The sequence below is a fragment of the Cyanistes caeruleus genome, chromosome 30 (genome assembly GCF_971803275.1).
Source record: "Cyanistes caeruleus chromosome 30, bCyaCae1.hap1.1, whole genome shotgun sequence".
In the NCBI taxonomy this organism is placed as follows: Eukaryota; Metazoa; Chordata; class Aves; order Passeriformes; family Paridae; genus Cyanistes; species Cyanistes caeruleus.
This window is the reverse complement of record NC_141730.1, coordinates 339,082-358,693: the sequence shown is the minus strand read 5'-3', so window position 1 is coordinate 358,693 and position 19,612 is coordinate 339,082. Positions and strand designations below refer to the sequence as shown.

The 19,612-nt window shown below is 49.8% G+C and overlaps 1 protein-coding gene and 1 pseudogene across 8 annotated transcripts; both read left to right on the top strand.

Annotated features, from left to right (window-relative positions):
• The first annotated feature begins 263 nt into the window (after positions 1 to 263).
• On the top strand, positions 264 to 7,978 carry LOC111944964 (maestro heat-like repeat-containing protein family member 7). Of its 8 annotated transcripts, none has more exons than XR_015279817.1 (22): positions 775 to 993; positions 1,093 to 1,248; positions 1,348 to 1,503; positions 1,603 to 1,758; positions 1,858 to 2,013; positions 2,113 to 2,268; positions 2,368 to 2,523; positions 2,623 to 2,772; positions 3,187 to 3,251; positions 3,380 to 3,496; positions 3,685 to 3,833; positions 4,161 to 4,308; positions 4,507 to 4,694; positions 4,784 to 4,921; positions 5,200 to 5,314; positions 5,472 to 5,609; positions 5,838 to 6,019; positions 6,146 to 6,301; positions 6,464 to 6,565; positions 6,933 to 7,035; positions 7,316 to 7,372; positions 7,653 to 7,978. XR_015279817.1 is itself a non-coding variant. In XM_086865840.1 (22 exons), exons 1-22 carry the CDS (start codon positions 864 to 866, stop codon positions 7,853 to 7,855), a joined length of 3,072 nt encoding a protein of 1,023 aa, XP_086721966.1. In that variant the 5' UTR covers positions 775 to 863; the 3' UTR covers positions 7,856 to 7,978. The 8 variants fall into 8 exon arrangements, 6 of the variants coding, with proteins under 6 accessions (XP_086721971.1, XP_086721966.1, XP_086721965.1 ...); XR_015279816.1 differs by having other exon boundaries at positions 3,368 to 3,496; XM_086865840.1 differs by having other exon boundaries at positions 5,838 to 6,014.
• Positions 7,979 to 13,459: 5,481 nt separating this feature from the next.
• On the top strand, positions 13,460 to 15,532 carry LOC147648775 (uncharacterized; annotated as a pseudogene).
• Positions 15,533 to 19,612: the final 4,080 nt, after the last annotated feature.

The following is a 19,612-nucleotide window of genomic DNA, read 5'->3' as shown; positions in this document are numbered from 1 at the left end:
ACCCTGGGCAGGTTTAGGATGGCCACCAGCCGGGCCGTGTCCCAAGGAGGCCGTGCCAGCTTCTGTGCAAGGCCCCGTGCCCTTCCTGCTGCGGCTGCGTCGGCAGCCCTGGGGGCTCCTTCTGCTGCCCTGAGCCTGCAGAGCAGGGCAGCGTTTGCTGCTGGTTTGAGGCGTTCCTAAAGATCCCGTTGGGCTGTCTTAGACATTTGGGGCAAGGGATTTCTTCCAACTGGGACCACTTTGGGGGGGGATGGGGGGCAGGGGGAGAACCAGGGCACATGGCAGTGTTTGCAAGGGCCCTTTGTGACATGGTCAGCGTGGGATGGTAAGGAACAGGGTGTCAGAGGGCCCTTTGTGACACGTGGTGACAGAGGAGCTGGCCACAGCGACAGGTCCATGCCACAGTGCTCGGTGCACGCGACGGGACAGGACGCGCCAGAGCGGAGCTGTGAGGAGCCCCCGCACAGCGCACTCGTTTGTGTCTGACCCGGAGCTTCTCTGAGCCGTCATTCTTGCAGGTGACCTCGAGGCCAGACCACAGGACTTGGTGACCTGTGGCCTTGCCGAGGCTTCTTTTCTTAAGGTGCCCTCGAGGGCAGACTGTGGGACTGGTGACCTGGAGCTTTTCCGAGGCATCGCCCATCTCTGCAGTCACTGCCCTTGAGACCAGGGCACAATCCTTGACGAGGAGCCTCCTGTCCTTGTGGCAGGAGCCCTCAAGACCCGAGTGCAGGATTTGCTGTCCTGCAGTCTTGACAGAACTTGAGTCTTGCAGGTGCCTTCCAGGCACAACTGCAGGACTTGCTGCCTCAGAGCTTTTCTGAGGCATCTGTCTTGCAAGTACCATAAATCCAGACACTGCCATGGAGCAGCGACCCCCAAGAGTTCCCAAGCTGGCCTGGCTGGAGGAGGAGGAGAAGGAAGAAGAAGGCCCTGGAGCTGCCCCAGAAGTAGAGATGGAAGAGGTGCAGGAGTTCCAGCCGCTGGAGGAGGGTGAGTTGCAGAGCTCGGCCTTAGGGCTAGTGCCTGTTGCCAGCTTAGCCCCATCCCATTGCATGCCATCCCATCCCCTGGTGCTGTTCCGATGGAAAGGATGGGAGAGTGTTGGAGAATATCTGGAGCAGCGACCCCCGAGAGTGCCCAAGCTGGCCTGGGTGGAGGAGGAGGAAGATGAGGAAGAAGAAGGCCCTGGACCTGCCCCAGAAGTAGAGACGGAAGAGGTGCAGGAGTTCCAGCCGCTGGAGGAGGGTGAGTTGCAGAGCTCGGCCTTAGGGCTAGTGCCTGTTGCCAGCTTAGCCCCATCCCATTGCATGCCATGCCATCCCCTGGTGCTGTTCCGATGGAAAGGATGGGAGAGTGTTGGAGAATATCTGGAGCAGCGACCCCCGAGAGTGCCCAAGCTGGCCTGGGTGGAGGAGGAGGAAGATGAGGAAGAAGAAGGCCCTGGACCTGCCCCAGAAGTAGAGACGGAAGAGGTGCAGGAGTTCCAGCCACTGGAGGAGGGTGAGTTGCAGAGCTCGGCCTTAGGGCTAGTGCCTGTTGCCAGCTTAGCCCCATCCCATTGCATGCCATGCCATCCCCTGGTGCTGTTCCGATGGAAAGGATGGGAGAGTGTTGGAGAAGATCTGGAGCAGCGACCCCCGAGAGTGCCCAAGCTGGCCTGGGTGGAGGAGGAGGAAGATGAGGAAGAAGAAGGCCCTGGACCTGCCCCAGAAGTAGAGACGGAAGAGGTGCAGGAGTTCCAGCCGCTGGAGGAGGGTGAGTTGCAGAGCTCGGCCTTAGGGCTAGTGCCTGTTGCCAGCTTAGCCCCATCCCATTGCATGCCATCCCATCCCCTGGTGCTGTTCCGATGGAAAGGATGGGAGAGTGTTGGAGAATATCTGGAGCAGCGACCCCCGAGAGTGCCCAAGCTGGCCTGGGTGGAGGAGGAGGAAGATGAGGAAGAAGAAGGCCCTGGACCTGCCCCAGAAGTAGAGACGGAAGAGGTGCAGGAGTTCCAGCCGCTGGAGGAGGGTGAGTTGCAGAGCTCGGCCTTAGGGCTAGTGCCTGTTGCCAGCTTAGCCCCATCCCATTGCATGCCATGCCATCCCCTGGTGCTGTTCCGATGGAAAGGATGGGAGAGTGTTGGAGAATATCTGGAGCAGCGACCCCCGAGAGTGCCCAAGCTGGCCTGGGTGGAGGAGGAGGAAGATGAGGAAGAAGAAGGCCCTGGACCTGCCCCAGAAGTAGAGACGGAAGAGGTGCAGGAGTTCCAGCCACTGGAGGAGGGTGAGTTGCAGAGCTCGGCCTTAGGGCTAGTGCCTGTTGCCAGCTTAGCCCCATCCCATTGCATGCCATGCCATCCCCTGGTGCTGTTCCGATGGAAAGGATGGGAGAGTGTTGGAGAAGATCTGGAGCAGCGACCCCCGAGAGTGCCCAAGCTGGCCTGGGTGGAGGAGGAGGAAGATGAGGAAGAAGAAGGCCCTGGACCTGCCCCAGAAGTAGAGACGGAAGAGGTGCAGGAGTTCCAGCCGCTGGAGGAGGGTGAGTTGCAGAGCTCGGCCTTAGGGCTAGTGCCTGTTGCCAGCTTAGCCCCATCCCATTGCATGCCATGCCATCCCCTGGTGCTGTTCCGACGGAAAGGATGGGAGAGTGTTGGAGAAGATCTGGAGCAGCAACCCCCGAGAGTGCCCAAGCTGGCCTGGGTGGAGGAGGAGGAAGAGGAGGAAGGCCCTGGAGCTGACCCAGAACTGGAGATGGAAGAGGTGCAGCAGTTCCAGCCAATGCAGGAAGGTGAGTGGCAGAGTTGGGCCACAGCACTGGTGCTTTCTGCCAGCTTCATCCTATCCCATCTCGCCCCATCCCATCCCATCCCATCCCATCCCATCCCATCCCAACCCATCCCATCCCATCCCATCCCATCCCATCCCATCCCATCCCATCCCATCCCATCCCATCCCATCCCAGATTATCCCATCCCGTTGCATCCCATTGCAATCCATCTTATCTCATCCCACCCACCCTATCCTGTGGAGACACACCCAGGGACAGGATACAAGTGGAGCGGGGGCTGCCCCCCCAGCAGTGGCCGTGCTCCATCCCCTGGGCCATACCTGGGCTGTCCCTGTCTGGGGATCACAGGGCTGGGCCGCGCTCTCCAGCCGCTCCTGCAGCCCCTCAGCTCTGGCCGCTCTCGCTCTTTGCCAGATGCAGCCATGGACCAGACACAAGAGCAGGGCCTTGCCTGTGGCCTCTTCCACAGAACAGCACAGGTACCTGCAGCCATCCCCAACTGGCCTGGGCCTGCTGGCACATGCTTGGAACACTCCATTCAATATCCCTCTCTTCCCACCCTTCCTTCTCCTACGCAACATGCAAATTCATCAAGCACATTTGGCAGGAAGAGACCAGCGTCATGGGCACTGGATCCATGGAAGATGGTGACGTCTACACCAGTGACACCAGTGCTGCCATGCTGGAATTCATTTTGGAGGAGGGTGTTTCCATTCCAGAGCAAGTAAGCAGCCTGTGGCCAGGGTTTGACCCTCCAGGGTTCGCTTGGCCTCCCAAGCCACACCTGCTGATCACTCTAAGCCTTTGAGGCCATTGCAGCGTGGTGACAAGGGAAGCACTTCTCTGGAGATGCTGGGGACATTCCTGACTCCCTCTGGCAGCTTTCTGAGTCTCCCCTTGTGCCTTCTCCAGGTGCCTGCCGTGGTGAGGTACATCCACCAGTGGCTCATGGCCAATGAGTCTGCTGACTCCAGGCTGGGCAGGACCCTGCTGGATCTGACTGAGGCACAGCCCACTGACGTGGTCATTGCTCTCCTGCGTGTGGCCCCAACGTGTGACAGGTACGGGACCCACGTGCCCAGAGGGCTCAGGGCTCCCCAGCCCATCAGCCTGCACAGCCCTGCCCAGGTGTCTGAGCAACAGAGAGTTGCAGGGTCCTGTGTACCTGGGACCTTTCCCAGCCCTCCTACATTGGCCCCCAAGCCTGCTGCCATGCTATGCCCCCTCAGGGCCCTGTCCCTGCAGGGCTGGGTTGCCTGGGTGCTGCTGCCAGCGAGGGGCAGCGAGCAGAGGCAGAGCTGGCAGCCAGCTCAGCTCCCCCCGCCACTGCTGCCCAGTCCACAGGGATTTGTCTGAGACCCCTGTGAGACAGAGCTGTCACCCCACAGAGCTGCAATGACCATGTGGAAGACCATCATGTGCTCGAGCAGGACTGTGGAGCCAGTGGTGCAGAAACTCCTCGATGTGCTGAGAACCTGGCCAGAGCACAGCACGTGCACCTCCGATGGGGACAACACAGGTGTCTTTGCCCTGGCTGTGAGTTTCTGGAACTGGCCTTTGCTCACCCCATGGCCAACTGCCTCTTCAGCAGCTCCGTTTCCTCCTTCCCCCACTGCATCTCCCTGCCTCAGGCACTGGGCTGAAACCAGGCCTGGAGCTCACTGCCACACTCAGGCCCTGCCACCAGGACACCTCAGCACTGAGCACTGTCTCTGGGTTCTTTGTCCTCTGTAGGCGACAGTGGTGATGTGGAAGTTCCTTCGGATGCCCTGCATCCCATGTGTACTGAATGTGTATTTCCCTCGCCTCTTTGTGCATCTGGTCTTTCAAGTGCTCTTCAGCACTTTGGAGATGCCACAGGAGGTTGATACCTTCTGGAAGGCATGCCAGGAGCAACACTACCTTGCCATCAGCCCCAACAGGTGCTCCATCCCAGTCCTCCTGTCCCTGCCACATCCCCAGGGCAGGAGCCAGTGCTCCCAGCGTGACCTGGGCTTTGCTGTGCACACAGGTTTGCAGTGCAGACCCTGAAGTCCTTGCTCTGCCTTCTCCGGTGTAAGCATGTAGTGGTGGAAATGGAACGCAAGCATGGCTGGGACACGTTGCTCTGCGCTGACACCCACCATCATGCTGTGGGTCTGCTGGCCAGGTGAGACCCCTTCTCCCCATTGCCTCTGGCATTTGTGCCCCGTGCTGAGGTTGCCCCACATAGTCCCCATTGTCGTGGGCCAGAGGGCCTCGTCACCGAGGGACAGCTAAGGAGACTGGAAAAGGCTGGGAGAGGAGGGTGTCCAGGAGCAGCCACCTCCCCAAGGGCCCACGTCCCCTTGCAGGCTGGTGGGGAAAGATCAGCCCTCTGTCAGTCTGTGAGTCATTCCTGGGAGAGCCGCTGGCTCAGAGTTTTCCTTCCTTTTTTTCTCTTGTCAGAGAAATGTGCTCTTCATCCATACAATTGTGTTCCGGAGTAGCATTCTACCTGCTCAGGCTGCTCAGCAAAGAGTTGTCATTGTGGGATTTCGCTGCTCTGGCATTCCTTGTAGAGGTGAGCCTGAAGGCGAGCTGCCTTCCACCTCTCTGCCTTCTCATAGCTGCAGCTGTCTGGGACGGTGCCCATGCCCTGTGCTGCTGCCTGGGCCCAGCTCTGTGCGGTTACAGCTTCCTGCTGGCCAGCTCCCCTGTCACTGCCCTGTGCCTTTCAGATCCTGGACTACCTGGACTTGAGTGAATACTGTGACAGCATCCTGGACATCATGTCACAGAATCTGCAGAGCGAGTGCAGAGAGAGGCATTGCTTGGCACTCAGAGGCCTCCTAGTGCTTGCCAAGAATCCGTCCATGGTGAGAAGGGGGCAGTGGCTGAAGCCATGCGGGCAGCGTAGGGATGGGGAATGCAGTTGTTGGGATTGGCTGGGCTTCGGGCACCGAGGCAGCTGCTCCCAGCTCTCCTTCCTCCCAGCTCATCTGCCTGAGTGCTTTAGCCTCGGGCAGATGAGCTTTAGCCAGTGCCTTTGGCCTCTGGGCCCTGTGGCAGCAGGGTGGGGTTTCACAGACTTCTCTTCCCCACAGGCCAAGAAAATGTGGAGCCTGACTGAAAGCCTGCTGGAGCTCCTGCAGGAAAATGATAGTGACGTGGTCAGGATGACCATAGTTCTTCTCAAATATTTGTTCCTGTATAATAGCACCCCGATAGCCAGCCCCATCGCCCAGCAGCTGGCTGAGGTGCTCCTGGCACTTTTTGACAATGTAAGGTTCTGTGTCTCCAGCCACAGGCACTGGGTGCTGCACAGACATTTTGTGCACTGTGGATTTGCAGGCCAGTCAAAAGTGGGTGAGAAGCAGCCAAAGCTGAAGTCTTTTTCCTTCCTTTCATACAGGATGATAGCCAGGTGCAGCTGGTATCCATGTTTGTCTTTCAAAAGATGATAGATTTATTCATGGAAGAGGGAAGAAAGGCCCTGAAGTCACACGTGCACCACAGCTTGCTGCCACTCTTCTTCCACTGCCACGACGAGAACCAGCAGGTGGCTGAGGTGAGGACTCCCGGGCTGCTGCTGTCACCCGGGGAGAGGGCTCGGCTGCCTCCTGCAGGCCTGGCACCTTGCCGGCTGCAGCCTCCTGCAGGCCTTGGCACACGAATGCGCCTCCTGTGCCCTGGCTTGTGGGGCCATTTGCGGGTCTCTGGTGCTCTCCAGGCGTCCCGGGAAACTCTGCATTCTTCAGCCAGATTCCTGAGGAGGAGAGATATTGAACAGATGCTGGAGGTGGATCAGACATGGAGGTTCGGCGAGGGCCTGGTAAGGACGGCCTGGAAGGCCCAGCCTCAGCCTGGAGAAGCCCCCTGTCCCCGGCGCTCGGTGCATGGGGCTGGCAGCTGGATCTCTGCCCAGTGCCGCAGCCGGGGCCACACGGCTTCTTCTCCAGGCTCCTGTGGCCCCGAGCCGGCTGCCGATGGAGCCCCGAGCCACTGGGGCTGCGGGGCGGGCCGGCACCGCGGCTCCCCGGGCAGCAGCCGGCCCTCTGCCGCCTCCAGGGCCCGGCGCCAGCGGCTGCTGCCCGGTGCCTCAGGGCTGGGCGGGCACGGGAGGCCCGGGCTGGCCGCAGGCAGCGCCCGGCCAAGGGGCAGAGCCCGCGCCAACCCTTCCCTCCTGCCGCTCTCTGCAGCTGGCACAGGACGAGAGCCGAGCGGCCGAGCACCTGCGCCGGGCCCTTCTGTATCTGGACAGCCCACAGGAGTCCCTGCGAGCAGCGGCCATCAGGTTCATGGGTGAGCCACGAGCCCGGGCTCCCTCCCCGCCCCGCCGCAGCTCGGCCCCGGCCCCAGCTGCTGCTGTCCCGGCAGCGGCACCCGGGCCCGGCACCCTGGAGCCCCGGCTGCCCTCAGGGCTGCTGCCGGCCTCTGGCAGCCGTGCCCTTGGGCTGAGTCAGGATGCGGCAAGGGCTGGGGCTGAGCCCTGCCGGGGCGGGAGGGCTTGTGGCCCCAGGGCTGGCAGCGCCGCTGGCAGGGAGCTGTGCTGCCGGGGCCCTGACAGGCTCTGTGTTCCCAGGGATGGCCGGGGAGCACATGAGAGGGCAGAAGGAAGAGCTGCAATTCATCTGTGAGGGTGAGTGAGGGCAGCGGGCTGTCAGCGGGGCTGGCGGGGGGAGCTGCAATCCCTGGCCAGGCTGCGGAGGGCTCTGCTCAATGTGCGGATGAGGGGCAGCGTGGGCAGAGCCCACCGAGACTTCAGGGGCACGTGGGGCATTCGTGGCCAGCAGCTTCGGGCTGATCCCTGCTCCCTGCTGCCCATGGCAAGAGCCGGCTGGGATGGCCCTGGCAGGTGGCTCTTCGTGGGCCCGGGCAGGTCTGGGAACTGCCCGTGGCTCTGTTTGTCTTTCTTCCAGCCCTTGAGAATATGGTGGATGATAGCAGCCCTGCCATCAGAAACCTTGCAATTGAAGTAGCATTTGTACTCCGGGCAGTACAGAGAGCTCCCTACTCCTTCTTTCGGATGCTGCGAGATCAATTCTGCAAGGCATGGAAGAAACGTCCCCGTCTGTGCAGCAGCAGTGCCTGGCTTTGCTGCTGGAGTTCTGTTGAGAGTTGATCTTGGAGCCACTGTCTGCTGGGGTCACCAGAGCCAGCAGGGATTTTTCTTTTCTTTAAGATTGTCTTTCTTTTTATTTTGGGTTTTTTTTGGTAGTATGTAAATATATAATATGTTATAATAGACAGTCTCCCAGGATCTTTCTTTTGCTGCCCAGGGTCTGCAGGGCATGGGGGAAGACGGGGGAAAGGGTGCTTCTGCTCGGCAAGCTGCCCAGGCGTTCAGCGGTGCAGGGAAAATGACCAGAAGACCTTGGCCTTTGGCAGTTCTGCTGAAGGCACAAGCCCTGTCCCAGCCAGGAAGCGCCATCTGTGTCCTCGTGCCCGTGTGGTGCTGGCTGGGTTGCTGAGGGCTCCCAGGTGCCTCTTGATGCAGCTCCTCTGGAGCTACTGTGGGGCTGCGGTGCTGCTGCCGGGCCATGCCGGGGGAGACCCTGAGGGGCTGTGGGAAGCTTTGAGGAATTGGGTGTCAGAGGCTCTCAGGCAGCTACCTTGTCCGTGACACCTGGCTGCTCGGGTGCCAGCATTTCCCTCAGTTTGGAGGGACCCTGTGTAATCAAGTGTGTAACCCTGGTCTGGGCCTTTTGGAGATGTGGGCCCAGGAGTTGTGGGGCTGGGTAAGTGCCATCCCTGTCTTTGGGACTGGAGCCCCCTACCCCTCAGCCTTAGGCCATAAGCTTGATCGCCTGGGTGTTGAGTCTTGTTCCTCTTGCAGTGGGGTGTAAGGTGAAATGAATGGGCAGGACACCTGAGTCCTTTTTGTGCCTTTATTAAGATATCAGCTCCAGGGTGGGGGCTCAGGAGTGGCACGCCGCCACTGCTCCCACGAGGTTGCCAGAAAGGAGGTGTTTCAGTCCTGCCCCTCGACAGGCCTGGGGCTTCCGTCCTCACAGGAATCCGTGGAAGATCTCTCGTGACTTGTTTGTGTAGGGGTGTCATCCCAGTCAAGCTCTTCCCTGATGATGGCGCGGACTCTGAGTCGAGGCTGGGAACATCCTGGTCTCTCTGCCAGTTGGGTTATGTTATAAATGCAACGGCAAAATATGATTAATATAGACAGCGATTTATTTTAAAACAATTTCAATCACAAACGGGAGAAAAAAAACACAATAAAATAGATCAGCGCAGCGCTGGGTGGACAGGGGTCTATACCCAGAGGTACAGATTTACCCAAATCCACACGGAGGGTAGAATGTCCAGGGTTTTTATAGGGGTTTTGTGCCCTGAGGCCAAAACTCCGAGCAGTCACTGTTCAACAAAGCGTCTTGATAGTTGGTTGAATGGATTTCCTGGAACCGGCGAACTGAATCAACAGACAGTGGGGCAGAGTCTCCTCATATGTAAAAAGGTCTTGGGTGTTCTTTGATTTCATCCTGGTTTGGGCCATCAGGATGGAGTGGTTGGCTCCGGTGTTGGAGCCGAAGAATATCTCGGCTGGGCTTTTTTCTTTGTCCAGCCTGATGGCCCGTGTCCTGCTTATTCTTTTAGGTTGATGGGCGCCGGCTAGGATCGTTATCCCGGTGCCGGCTAGAATTGTTATCTCTAACATGGATGTTTGCGGCTGGACCTAGGGAGGAATCTTTGGCCACACTATATTTTATATTCTCTCATGTTATTATAACTACAGATATATTTATTTAGGTCTTTACGAATTTTTATTCATAACTATATTTATTACAGGTTATGAGGCTCTTTTGTCTGTCTTTCATCTGGTCTGCTTGATCTAGGGGCTCTCTCAGCACTCCTAACCCTTTTCACCTCATTTGCACACTGAGGCTGGTGCTACGCTGTGTCAGGGAGCAGCGGCAGAGACCTGACCGGAAGGGATTGGAACACTCGGGTAAGAGATGAACTCAATACAATTAACATCGGGGTAGAAACAGCAACAACATTATTAACTTTACATCATAACACATACATTGCTTGAAAATGGTTTTTCTTCATAACATAAGGTGCTGGTCATGGGTAGGGAGATGAAAACTCCACAGCTCGTGCTCCAGATGCTCATGAAACAAACAACCTCATTTATTATTCATAACTTAAATATCCAATTAAAATCTCCCATGCTATACGGCCATTGTCTGAGATCTCTCTCCCTGCCCAGCTTCCTGGCCTGTGGTATGCTTAATTCTCATCTTGAATGGAGCCAGCTGAGGGTCCCCTGTAACTTATCCAGGGACATGTTCAGGCATGAATTAGGATAGCTGAATTGGATTTGTGTTACGATCAGATTTACTTTGTCCAGGCCAGGCCAGCTGTACTGTGACAATGTTATTGGTAAATCAATGGTTATAACAAGTTGGTTAATAGTTAATGTTTAATTATAAGCTGACTTTTAATTAATACATGCGCCTAATTGGTTGTTGGTATCTGTTGTTGGTGGGTTTGTGGCCCTATGGGCAAGGGGGTGAAGTCTAGTAATCGGTGTGGGTATGCGTTAATGGAATCAAGGTTAACTTAAAGTAAATGGGGTGCTGTTTTATGTCATGGAGGATTCAGTAAACCGAGGGAACATTCCAGAACATGACTTCATAGGCTTGACATCCATGCCTCGGACAGCAATTGGTGAAAGGGTTAGCCAATCACTCTACGCCCAGGAGAAATGATTGGTCTGGAATGCGCCTTGATAAGGACCAATGAGAACCCTAGAAACAAGACAGTCAGGGAGAGGATCAAGAATGGACCTATCACAGACAGAAGGAGGGATATAAAGGTTGTACTGGTGTTACTATGGGGGTTAAATGTTTCTGAAAATCATGTAGAAGTAGGCCACAAGAATGCTTGCTATTAGGGATAGTTTAGCAAGCTAAAATGTTTATGGTAATGGGAACTGGTACTTGGGCTCTCTAAGATACTCAGAGATAAGATTCGTACATGTTCGTACAAAGATGAGCTAACTCTATGAAGCAATATTGATAAAGTTAATGAAGCAATGTTAATGAAGCAATATTGATAAGATTGTTATAGTGATTACTGCTACAGCTGAAATTGTATAAATATGTGCACTTTGGACAAAGACGATGCAGCTAGATTTGGGTTGCTGAGACCCCTAGTTCCCGCACGCTTCAATAAAGAGCACCTGCATGTAATCATAATGAATGCTAACATTTTGGTTAGCATTTGGACCCAAGTGGGACCCTGTGAGTGCTGCTGAGCGAGCTCATGACCCTATCACGCTCCAGCCGGCACCGAGGGATTCTCAGGGAGCCCATCCGGCCGCAACCGTCTCCGCCACTCACGACATCCCTCTGAGAGGTAAGGTGCTTTTCAGTCTGCTCTGGTGCTTGCCAATAAGATGCAGTGAAAGCTTTGCATGGTTGGGCTAGAAGAATTCCTGGTATTGCCTGGGCGCCGTCTGTCAGACAAGTGCGAAAGCATTGAGGGTTCCTCATCAGTGGTGTGTGGTGTATTGTAACTGTAATATGGAGAAGCTTAAAGGGATTTGAGGTGGCAATGCCCCTATAGCACGTACTTCTCCTTTGGGGTGCTTATTAGCACATTGAAAAGAGGGTAATTTTGGGCAAGATTTACGCAAAGTTGACTGATTATTGTAATAGATGGTGGCCAGGATATGACCTGAACAGTGGGGAAAAGAGGCCGAGAAATGGATCTTTGCAGTATAACACCATTTTACAGTTGATGTTGTTCCGTAAGCCAGAGGGAAAGTGGGATGAAGTTCTGTATGTTGATTTGTTCTTTTATTTGCATGACAAGCCGGAATGGCAGGCTGAGTGTGGATTGATGGCAGCTAAGGCACGTATGAGTGATAAATGTGAGGTTTGTGTAAAAGGAAAGAGTTGTTTAGAGTACCTGTCATTAAAAGAAAGTTTGCACTGGGGGAACGATATGGATGTTGATTTACAAATGGCTTTAGCGGAACCAAAAGAACCTGATTCTATTTCGTCTGCCCCCACTTCACCCAATCCCATTTCACCTAACCCTATTGCACTGAATCCTACTTCACCTGTCCCTCTTTACCCTCCTCTCCCGCCTACACCTGATTCTTCTTCTCTGGGAAGTGATCAAAATCTAACCGTGATACAAGAAAATGTGAAAAATGCTGCGGGGGAGAAGACAGCAGTAGCAGGGGAGATGATAATAAATCAGAGACACCGGTATCCCATCGGACTCGGTCACAGCTTGCTCCGGTTCTGGGTAGAACGGGAAAAGATTTGGGCAAAGGCGGACTGTGATTGCCCCCTTGAGACAAGGAGTAGGAGTGGAGGGGCCGGTGTTTGTAAAAGTGCCTTTCTCCCCTGCAGACTTGATAATCTGGAAACAATCATCTGGAACTTATAGAGAAAATCCTGATCAAGTAACAGAGGTGGTAAAAATGATTACGAAAACTCAGAATCTGGATTAGGATGATATACAATAATATTGGATAATTTAATGGACTCTGCTGAGAAAGAGATGGTGCTTAGAGCAGCCAAGGAGAGAGCAAAAAAAGATCTCAGAACTGGGTTCTGAGACAGGGACTTTAGATGAGAACTTTCTGACCGAGGATCCAGGGTGGGGTCCCAATTTTGGACACATATGGAGGCTGAAGAGATATCAAGAGTGGGTCCAGATAGGAGTTCAGAATGCTATGCTTAAGACTATGAATTGGTCTAAATTTTATAAGACAGGTAAAGAAAGAATCCCCTACTGCATTTTTGGAAAGGCTTAAGGAGGCAGCGAGAAAGTATACAGATCTTCAACTAGAAACAGAACAAGTGAATGGTCAGCTTGCTCTCACTTTCGTTGGGCAATCGCAGGATGATATTAGGAGAAAATTGCAGAGGTTAGAAGGAGAGGAATTAAGGAATTTGAATAAATTACTTGAAGTGGCTTGGAAAGTATACAATAACAGGGAAAAGGAAGCTAGTAAAAAGCAGCAGCAAAATCTTTTGGTAGTAATACAAGGAAGAGAGAATCCAGGTTTCAGAGGATGTGGTGATAGTGAAAGATTTCAAAATCATAGAAAATTCAGGAGTTAGAAAGAAAGTTAGGCTTGGCAAGCCCTGGGTAAAGTGTTAAAAGTAGGCCCTAGGAAATGTTAGGCCTTGTGCTTGCTAAGATCATGTGAAATTGCACCTGTGTAGTCAGTATATGATAAATGATATAATTGTTAGATGGGATTAGATATAATTATTGTTTAACGAATCATGAGCAACTATGTTAGGGGTTTGGGGGGATCACAAGAAATCCATGCTTGGGTAAAATCAATGCATACAATGGAACAATGTAAGTTTAATAATTAATATGTAAGTTGTATAACGATAGAGTATAAAACATGTTCAACTCAAAACGAAGTCAGGTCAGATTTGGGTATGTGTACCCCTAACACCCAGAGCTCTTAATAAAGCACCGTCATATAATCATTCTGTGACTATGTGTTCCTGAACTCTAACATTTTGGCGACCCAGGTGGGACCTTGTGAGTGCTGCTGAGCGAGCTCACTACCCGATCCTGCTCCAGCCGGCACCGAGGGATTCTTGGGGAGCCCATCAGCCACAACCATCTCTGCTGCTCACAACGTCTCCGGGAGAAGAGGTAAGGTGCTTTTACTTTGGTTTGGTTTGGTTTGGTTTGGTTTGGTTTGGTTTGGGTGCCTGCCAATAAGATGCAGACAAAGCTACGCTTGGTTGGGCTAAAGGAATTCCTGGTGGTATTGTTTAGGCGCCGTCAGTCAGATGACTGCGAAAGCGTCACAGGTTCAGCATTTATGGTGTATTGCAGTTGTATTATGGAGAAGATTAAAGGGGTTTTGGGCAGCAATGCTCCTGTTCCAGGTACTTCTCCTTTGGGCTACTTATTAGCATATTGGAAACAAGGTAACTTTGGGGAAGAATTAAGTAAGGCTAAGTTAATTTTGGTGAGATCTCCCCACAGAAAAAGAACCCAGTGACCCCGTCTCGTCTGTTGGTAGCTATAACCTCTTCTGTCTTTCTTTGTTTTCTTTATCTCTCCCTCTCTCTCTCCCTCTCCTCTATCACATAACCCTTGTTGTTGGCACTAAAATAAAGGTACATTATTGCTGTTGTGATTTAAACTGAAATCCCTTGGTGTCCTTTTTGCACTCTGAGATCAAACAAACCTCTCATGACTCCCACTTGTGTTAGTGAATTGTGACATTTAAACTGGAGTCACGGACAGGATTTCTGACAGACAGAAGGGGCTGCAGGTTTGTTGTGCAGTCTGTATTAGGGGAAGGACCTCTCGCTCCAGCCACACCCAGCCCGACACTCCCAAAAGAGTGAGCGGTGTCTAGAAAGCAAGGGGGGCGACTCGAATTTCCCGCAAACTGCACACAGTGAGGTGAAAAGCACCCCACGCTCACTTGAGGGCTCTGTCTGCCGAATTTTGCAAAAGATCTCTTAGTGCAAAAGGGCGGGACTGTTGTTTTTTGTTGTCGTTGTGTGTATGAATTTTGACTGCTTGGTGTAGCAAAGAGACAACCAGAATTTTAAACTGAGGGAGTGCCTCCCAAGCAGATTTGGTCTTTTCACCCATTCAGGGAAGCAAAAAGCTGTGTATTTGTGCATAATTTAAGTTTATATCTCCCTGTAGTGGTTTTCTCTTTGTAAAAATGACTGAAAATGGCAGTGCAGAAGTTAAAGCTGCATTTTATACTCTGTTAGCAAAACACAGTGCCAGACCTTCTTTGGGAGGGGAAGAGAAACGCTTAATAACTGGTTTAATTTGGAAAATGTGATTGATAGAGTATGTTTTTTTACAACATGAAACAAAATTTAAACTGGGCAAAAATAAAACTATACTCTGCTCAGTTTTGGGAGCTTGTCTTACAGCAGCTATAGAAACTCACTTTAAGCAAAGAAGTGAGGAAAGACCTATAATGGACTCCCTCCAAAACCTAGTTAAAATTTTGCAAAAACAATTGGGTGAAGAAAGGAGTAAGATCAGTCCATTGTGAGCAGCCCTCCATAAAAAAATTCAAAAAATGCTGTCTCACTAAAAGAAACAGAAGAGAGGGAAACCCCTCTCATTAATCAAATTTACCCTCAAAAGGAGCTAACTTGGATAAAAATTGTGGGGAACACTACAGTCCTAGCTTGAAACCTCTAATTAAAACAATATAATTATATCAATGATGAAGATCTTGATCCACATATAACCACTCAAGAAACCCCATGCACTGCTACTGAATTGGCTAAGTTAAAAAAGGAGTTTGGGCATCTCCCACACGAGACAGAGACAGAATACATGTTCTGAGTGTCTCTCACCGGAGAAGATCAAATTTGGTAGAGAGAACGGGAAGCCAGTGGGTACTGGGGACACGGAATCTTCTTAACAACAGGAGACAGATGTAACCCATGGTCCCTAACTCAGCACGCAGCTTATTGGGCAGCAGGGCTTAATCCCTTGGAAAGGGGGGACTTGACTGCTATAGTGAGTACCCCTGACCAACTACTGGAAAATATTCACAAAGCTGCCTGCTTGCAAATGATACACAAAAGAAAATTAATTGCTGGTTATGAATCACCAATGTTGTTACCTGTGAAAACTGAAATGATGACCCCTTTAAGTCAAGGCCTTCCAGAATCACTTAAACCTACAGCAATTTTTTCTCCAAAAACCATAGCAGCTATACCCCTGTGGATAGACTAGACAGATTTCTTGGGAACCCAGCTGTTCCACTGTTCGATCTGGTTCCACTGATCCTGGGTTTGCTCCCTTCACCACCCCTTCTCAGCCAACAGGTTCACAATTGCGCTCTCCTGCTAGGAGCCATAAAATTTGGACATGGAACAAAGTTGCAAAAGAGCTAATTAATTACAGTAGAAATTATGGACCTGTAAAAATCCCAGAAGAAAAATCAGAGAAAGCAAAGGGTGTTAGATACATTGGTTCTCTTAACAAAAACCCAGAAAAGAGAAAACAGATCTCTAACCGCCAGTATTGGTGGTCACTAGAGATAAAGAAAGGGGTCCCCAGAGATGTAATGGATGGCTTATCACTTAAAAGTTGAGTAGTTTCTAATTGGCACTGTCCCAAGTCCATTGTATCAAATGCCCCATTGTATAACCCAGCACACCTCCACAGGCTCTGGGCTGTCAGCCAAAGCAGTCTCCTTCTCAGCTTCTGGGAGTGGAGCCCAAACAGCTTCAGAATCAGGGAAACTGGTAACTCTGCCTCTCATGGGTGAGCAGAGAGGCAGGGGTTGTTTGTGTTTAAAATGCTCACTAGAAATAACAAAACTGGAGACATACTGATTTTAACAACAGTGGGTCCTAAACGTGCACCTATTACTTCTGTAGTTAACACTGGAGCCCAAATTTCTGTGTTGACCAATACAGACTAGTACAGAATTTGAGAGCAATAAATGGAATAACTAAAGATATTTACCCAGTGGGAGCTAATCCTTGCACATTGTTAACATCCGTAAAAGAGAAATATAAATGGTTTACTATAATTGATTTAAAAGATGCCTTTTTCTGCATACCCCTTGACAAAGAAAGTAGGAAACTGTTTGCCTTTGAGTGGGAAGATCCAGAAAACTGAAGGAAAACTCAGCTCCCCTAAACACAGCTTCCACAGGGATACAAGAACAGTCCAACACTTTTTGGAAGCCAGCTGGCTAAGGAGCTGGAGATTTGGACTGAAAATGGGCAAATACCGAGAAAACAATATCTGCTGTTACAGAATGTTGATGATATACTGATAGCTACAGAGGAGAAAACAACCTGCATAAAGGTAACAATTGAAATTTTAAATCAACTGGGAATGGGAGGATATAAGGTGTCTAAAGAGAAGGCACAAATTGCCTGGCAGACTGTGATTTACCTGGGATGTGAAATCTCACAAGGGCAACGTAAGCTGGGTACTAATTGTATTCAAGCTATTTGTGCTATTCCAGAACCCCAGAACCTACATGAGCTGCGAGTTTTCCTTGAGATGACAGGTGGTACTACCTGTGGATCATGGGCTATGGACTAATTGCAAAACCTCTTAATAAAGCACCTTCATATAATCATTCTGTGATTATGTGTTCCTGAATGCTAGCAGCAGCAGAGGTGGTTGTGGACCAGGGAGGGGCAGACTTGGCAGAGGATGAGGGAGCTCGGTTTTGCCAAGATTAGGGTTAAATCAATGTGCTTATTGCAGACAAGAGGGGCACTGGAAAAATGAATGCCCAAATCGTTTTAAGCAGGGCCATCAGCTCAACCAGAATCAAGATGCTTCCAAATTAATGGTGCTGGGGGAGTACAGCAGCTGACTAGAATCGGAACAAAAACCAATACAGGAACCTTTAGTAACTATACAATTGGGAGATAAAGAAGTAAAATTTCTGGTGGACACAGAGGCTACATATTCTGTTCTAAATGATCTAAAAGGGCAAACTGGAGACAAAACAACCATAGCTGGAGCCACAGGGAAGGAGGAGAATCAGCCATTCCTGAAACCCCTGGATTTGTGTTTTGGAAACAAAGTGTTAAGACACGAATTTTTAGATATGCCGGAGTGTCCAATTCCACTTTTAGGATGAGTTCTACTAGCAAAACTTGATGCAATAATAACTTTTGAGAATGGGGAGCTATTAATGAAAATACCTGAATCAAAGACAGGACAAATTTTAATGGTAAAAGAAAAAGCAGTCCCCACTATCCCTCAGGAAGTAGAGGATGCAGTAATTCCCTCTGTATGGGAAACAGATATACCAGGAAAATCCAAATTGGCACAACTGGTACATGTGGAATTATAAGAAAGGGCAAAAGCTGTACAGGTTAAACAGTATCCCATAAAGCCAGAAGCATGGCTAAGATTATTGATAGATTTTTGAAATACCAAATTCTAGAAGAATGCAAATCAGAATTGAATACACCAATATTTCCAGTGAAGAAATCAAATGGTGAGTACAGACTAGAACAGGATTGGAGAGAATAAATGGAATAAGTGAAGAGATTTACCCAGTGGTAGCTAATCCTTACAGGTTGTTGGCATCCATGAAAGAGAAATATAAATGGTTTACTGTAATTGATTTAAAATATGCCTTTTTCTGCATACCCCTTTAATGGAAAACCACTGAGACTATTCACTGAGTCCTCATAGAGGTATAGCAAACGTCGTTTATCTTAAGCACACTTTTATAGGGTCCGACAGGGTTTGCGGGGCTTAACAAGCTACTATTGGTTAATACATGTTGTTTTACATTTTTTCCAAGTACACAATGTCATTGTATTTCCTTATTCTCACTGTTCCAGGAGAGTTTCAAGAACACTGCCTTTACTATTGTCGCCTTCAATAGCTGGGTTGTGCAGGCAGGCTTTGACTAAAATGCTTTCACTCTGTTAGAATGTTTTACTACAATTCCCCTTTTTCCTTTTGCACAACCCAGGTTTTGGACGTGATTCGTTTTAGACTTTTACAGATACAGGATAACATACAGCTTATAATAGCTACTTCTGTTAATACTATAACAAGAATTCATCTTTCTTCTAGTACAGAGATTTTAACTACTTAATAATGTCTCAATTGGTTAACCAATTTCTAATGGGGTCATCGACTTCTTTCAGGGCGTTTAACCTGTTTGCAGCTGTTTTAGTTGTTCATGGATAGAGACTGAGTGGTTAGAAAGATTTATACAACACATTCTTTCAAATCTTAAAACAGAGAATAACTGAAGAAAATTGGTAGAGACACAACATCATGATGATAACATTAAATTTCTGTTGGCAAACTGTGTAGTTTTGAGACACAACTGTGTCCTGGCAGCTCCACTTCTGATCTTGTCTGGAGTACCAAGATAGTGTGGTGACTTCTCTGTTTACTGTGTCTCATGTTTCCAGAAGCAGACAGCCTGGTCAGATGAACAGGTGATGTTCTTGAACCTGTCAACAAAACATAGGCACTTCTCCCCTTAAAGTTAATGAATCATTTTGGCTTAGCTGTGGTACACTTAATTGTAAATTCAGATTATATGATCTTTCTAAATTTTTGATGTAAATATTTCATTATTCAAAATGAATTGTGGTCTAAATTTCTACATACATACTACATTAATCAAATACTTTTAGGGTATCAATTCCTTTTGTTTTTGAAAGTGAGATGTACTTTTATCATGCATATTAATCATTAATCAACACAAAACTACACACATAATGCATGAAAAACCTACAGCAGTCAGAAATCAGTCAGATAATAAACATTATCAATAACATATGTGATATGGAATTACTATTAACTACTGAAACACTGTGCCAGCATTTTACAGTCTGCAAACAGACAACAAAATCAGTGAAGGATTGGATAACCACCTCCGGAAATGATTCTCCAGGCCCACTTCAAAATTGAAGCTGTCATATTAATAGGGTCAAATTGCTGAGTCAAAAAGTGACTCAAATACTGATTTGGTGCAAAAAACATCTGGATCTGCTGGCAAACATTCTGTCCAGGTAAAGTCAAGGCTTGGCCAGGGCCTGGAAAGATGTCTCTTAAGTCATTTTCAAAACAAGGTTCTTAATAATAGCAGCTACAAGATGGTTAAAGCTCAGCAAACTGTTGAAGTGCATTTGTAGAAAGCAAATGATCAGAAGTCTTAGGCAACAGACTAATCAAACCATTTAGCAGTTGGTTTAATCTGAAGTTTCTCTCATGGTAGCTGACTTTCAGTAATGATACATTTTCTTGGAATTCTGGAAGCACTGAAAAATAATAAAGCTGCACTGGATTAGGCAAAAGCAAGTCTTCTTAAACAAGGAAAGGAGTAAAAAACAAGAAAAAACCTTATATAGGAACAGTTGTATAGCTCGTTTAC

Excerpts from the sequence above, each read along its gene's own strand:
- LOC111944964 (XM_086865839.1), top strand. The coding sequence starts at position 864 with ATGGAGCAGCGACCCCCAAGAGTTCCCAAGCTGGCCTGGCTGGAGGAG. Across the intron at positions 2,269-2,367 it reads GTTCCAGCCACTGGAGGAGG|GATGGGAGAGTGTTGGAGAA; the intron begins GTGAGTTGCAGA and ends TCCGATGGAAAG. Across the intron at positions 2,524-2,622 it reads GTTCCAGCCGCTGGAGGAGG|GATGGGAGAGTGTTGGAGAA; the intron begins GTGAGTTGCAGA and ends TCCGACGGAAAG.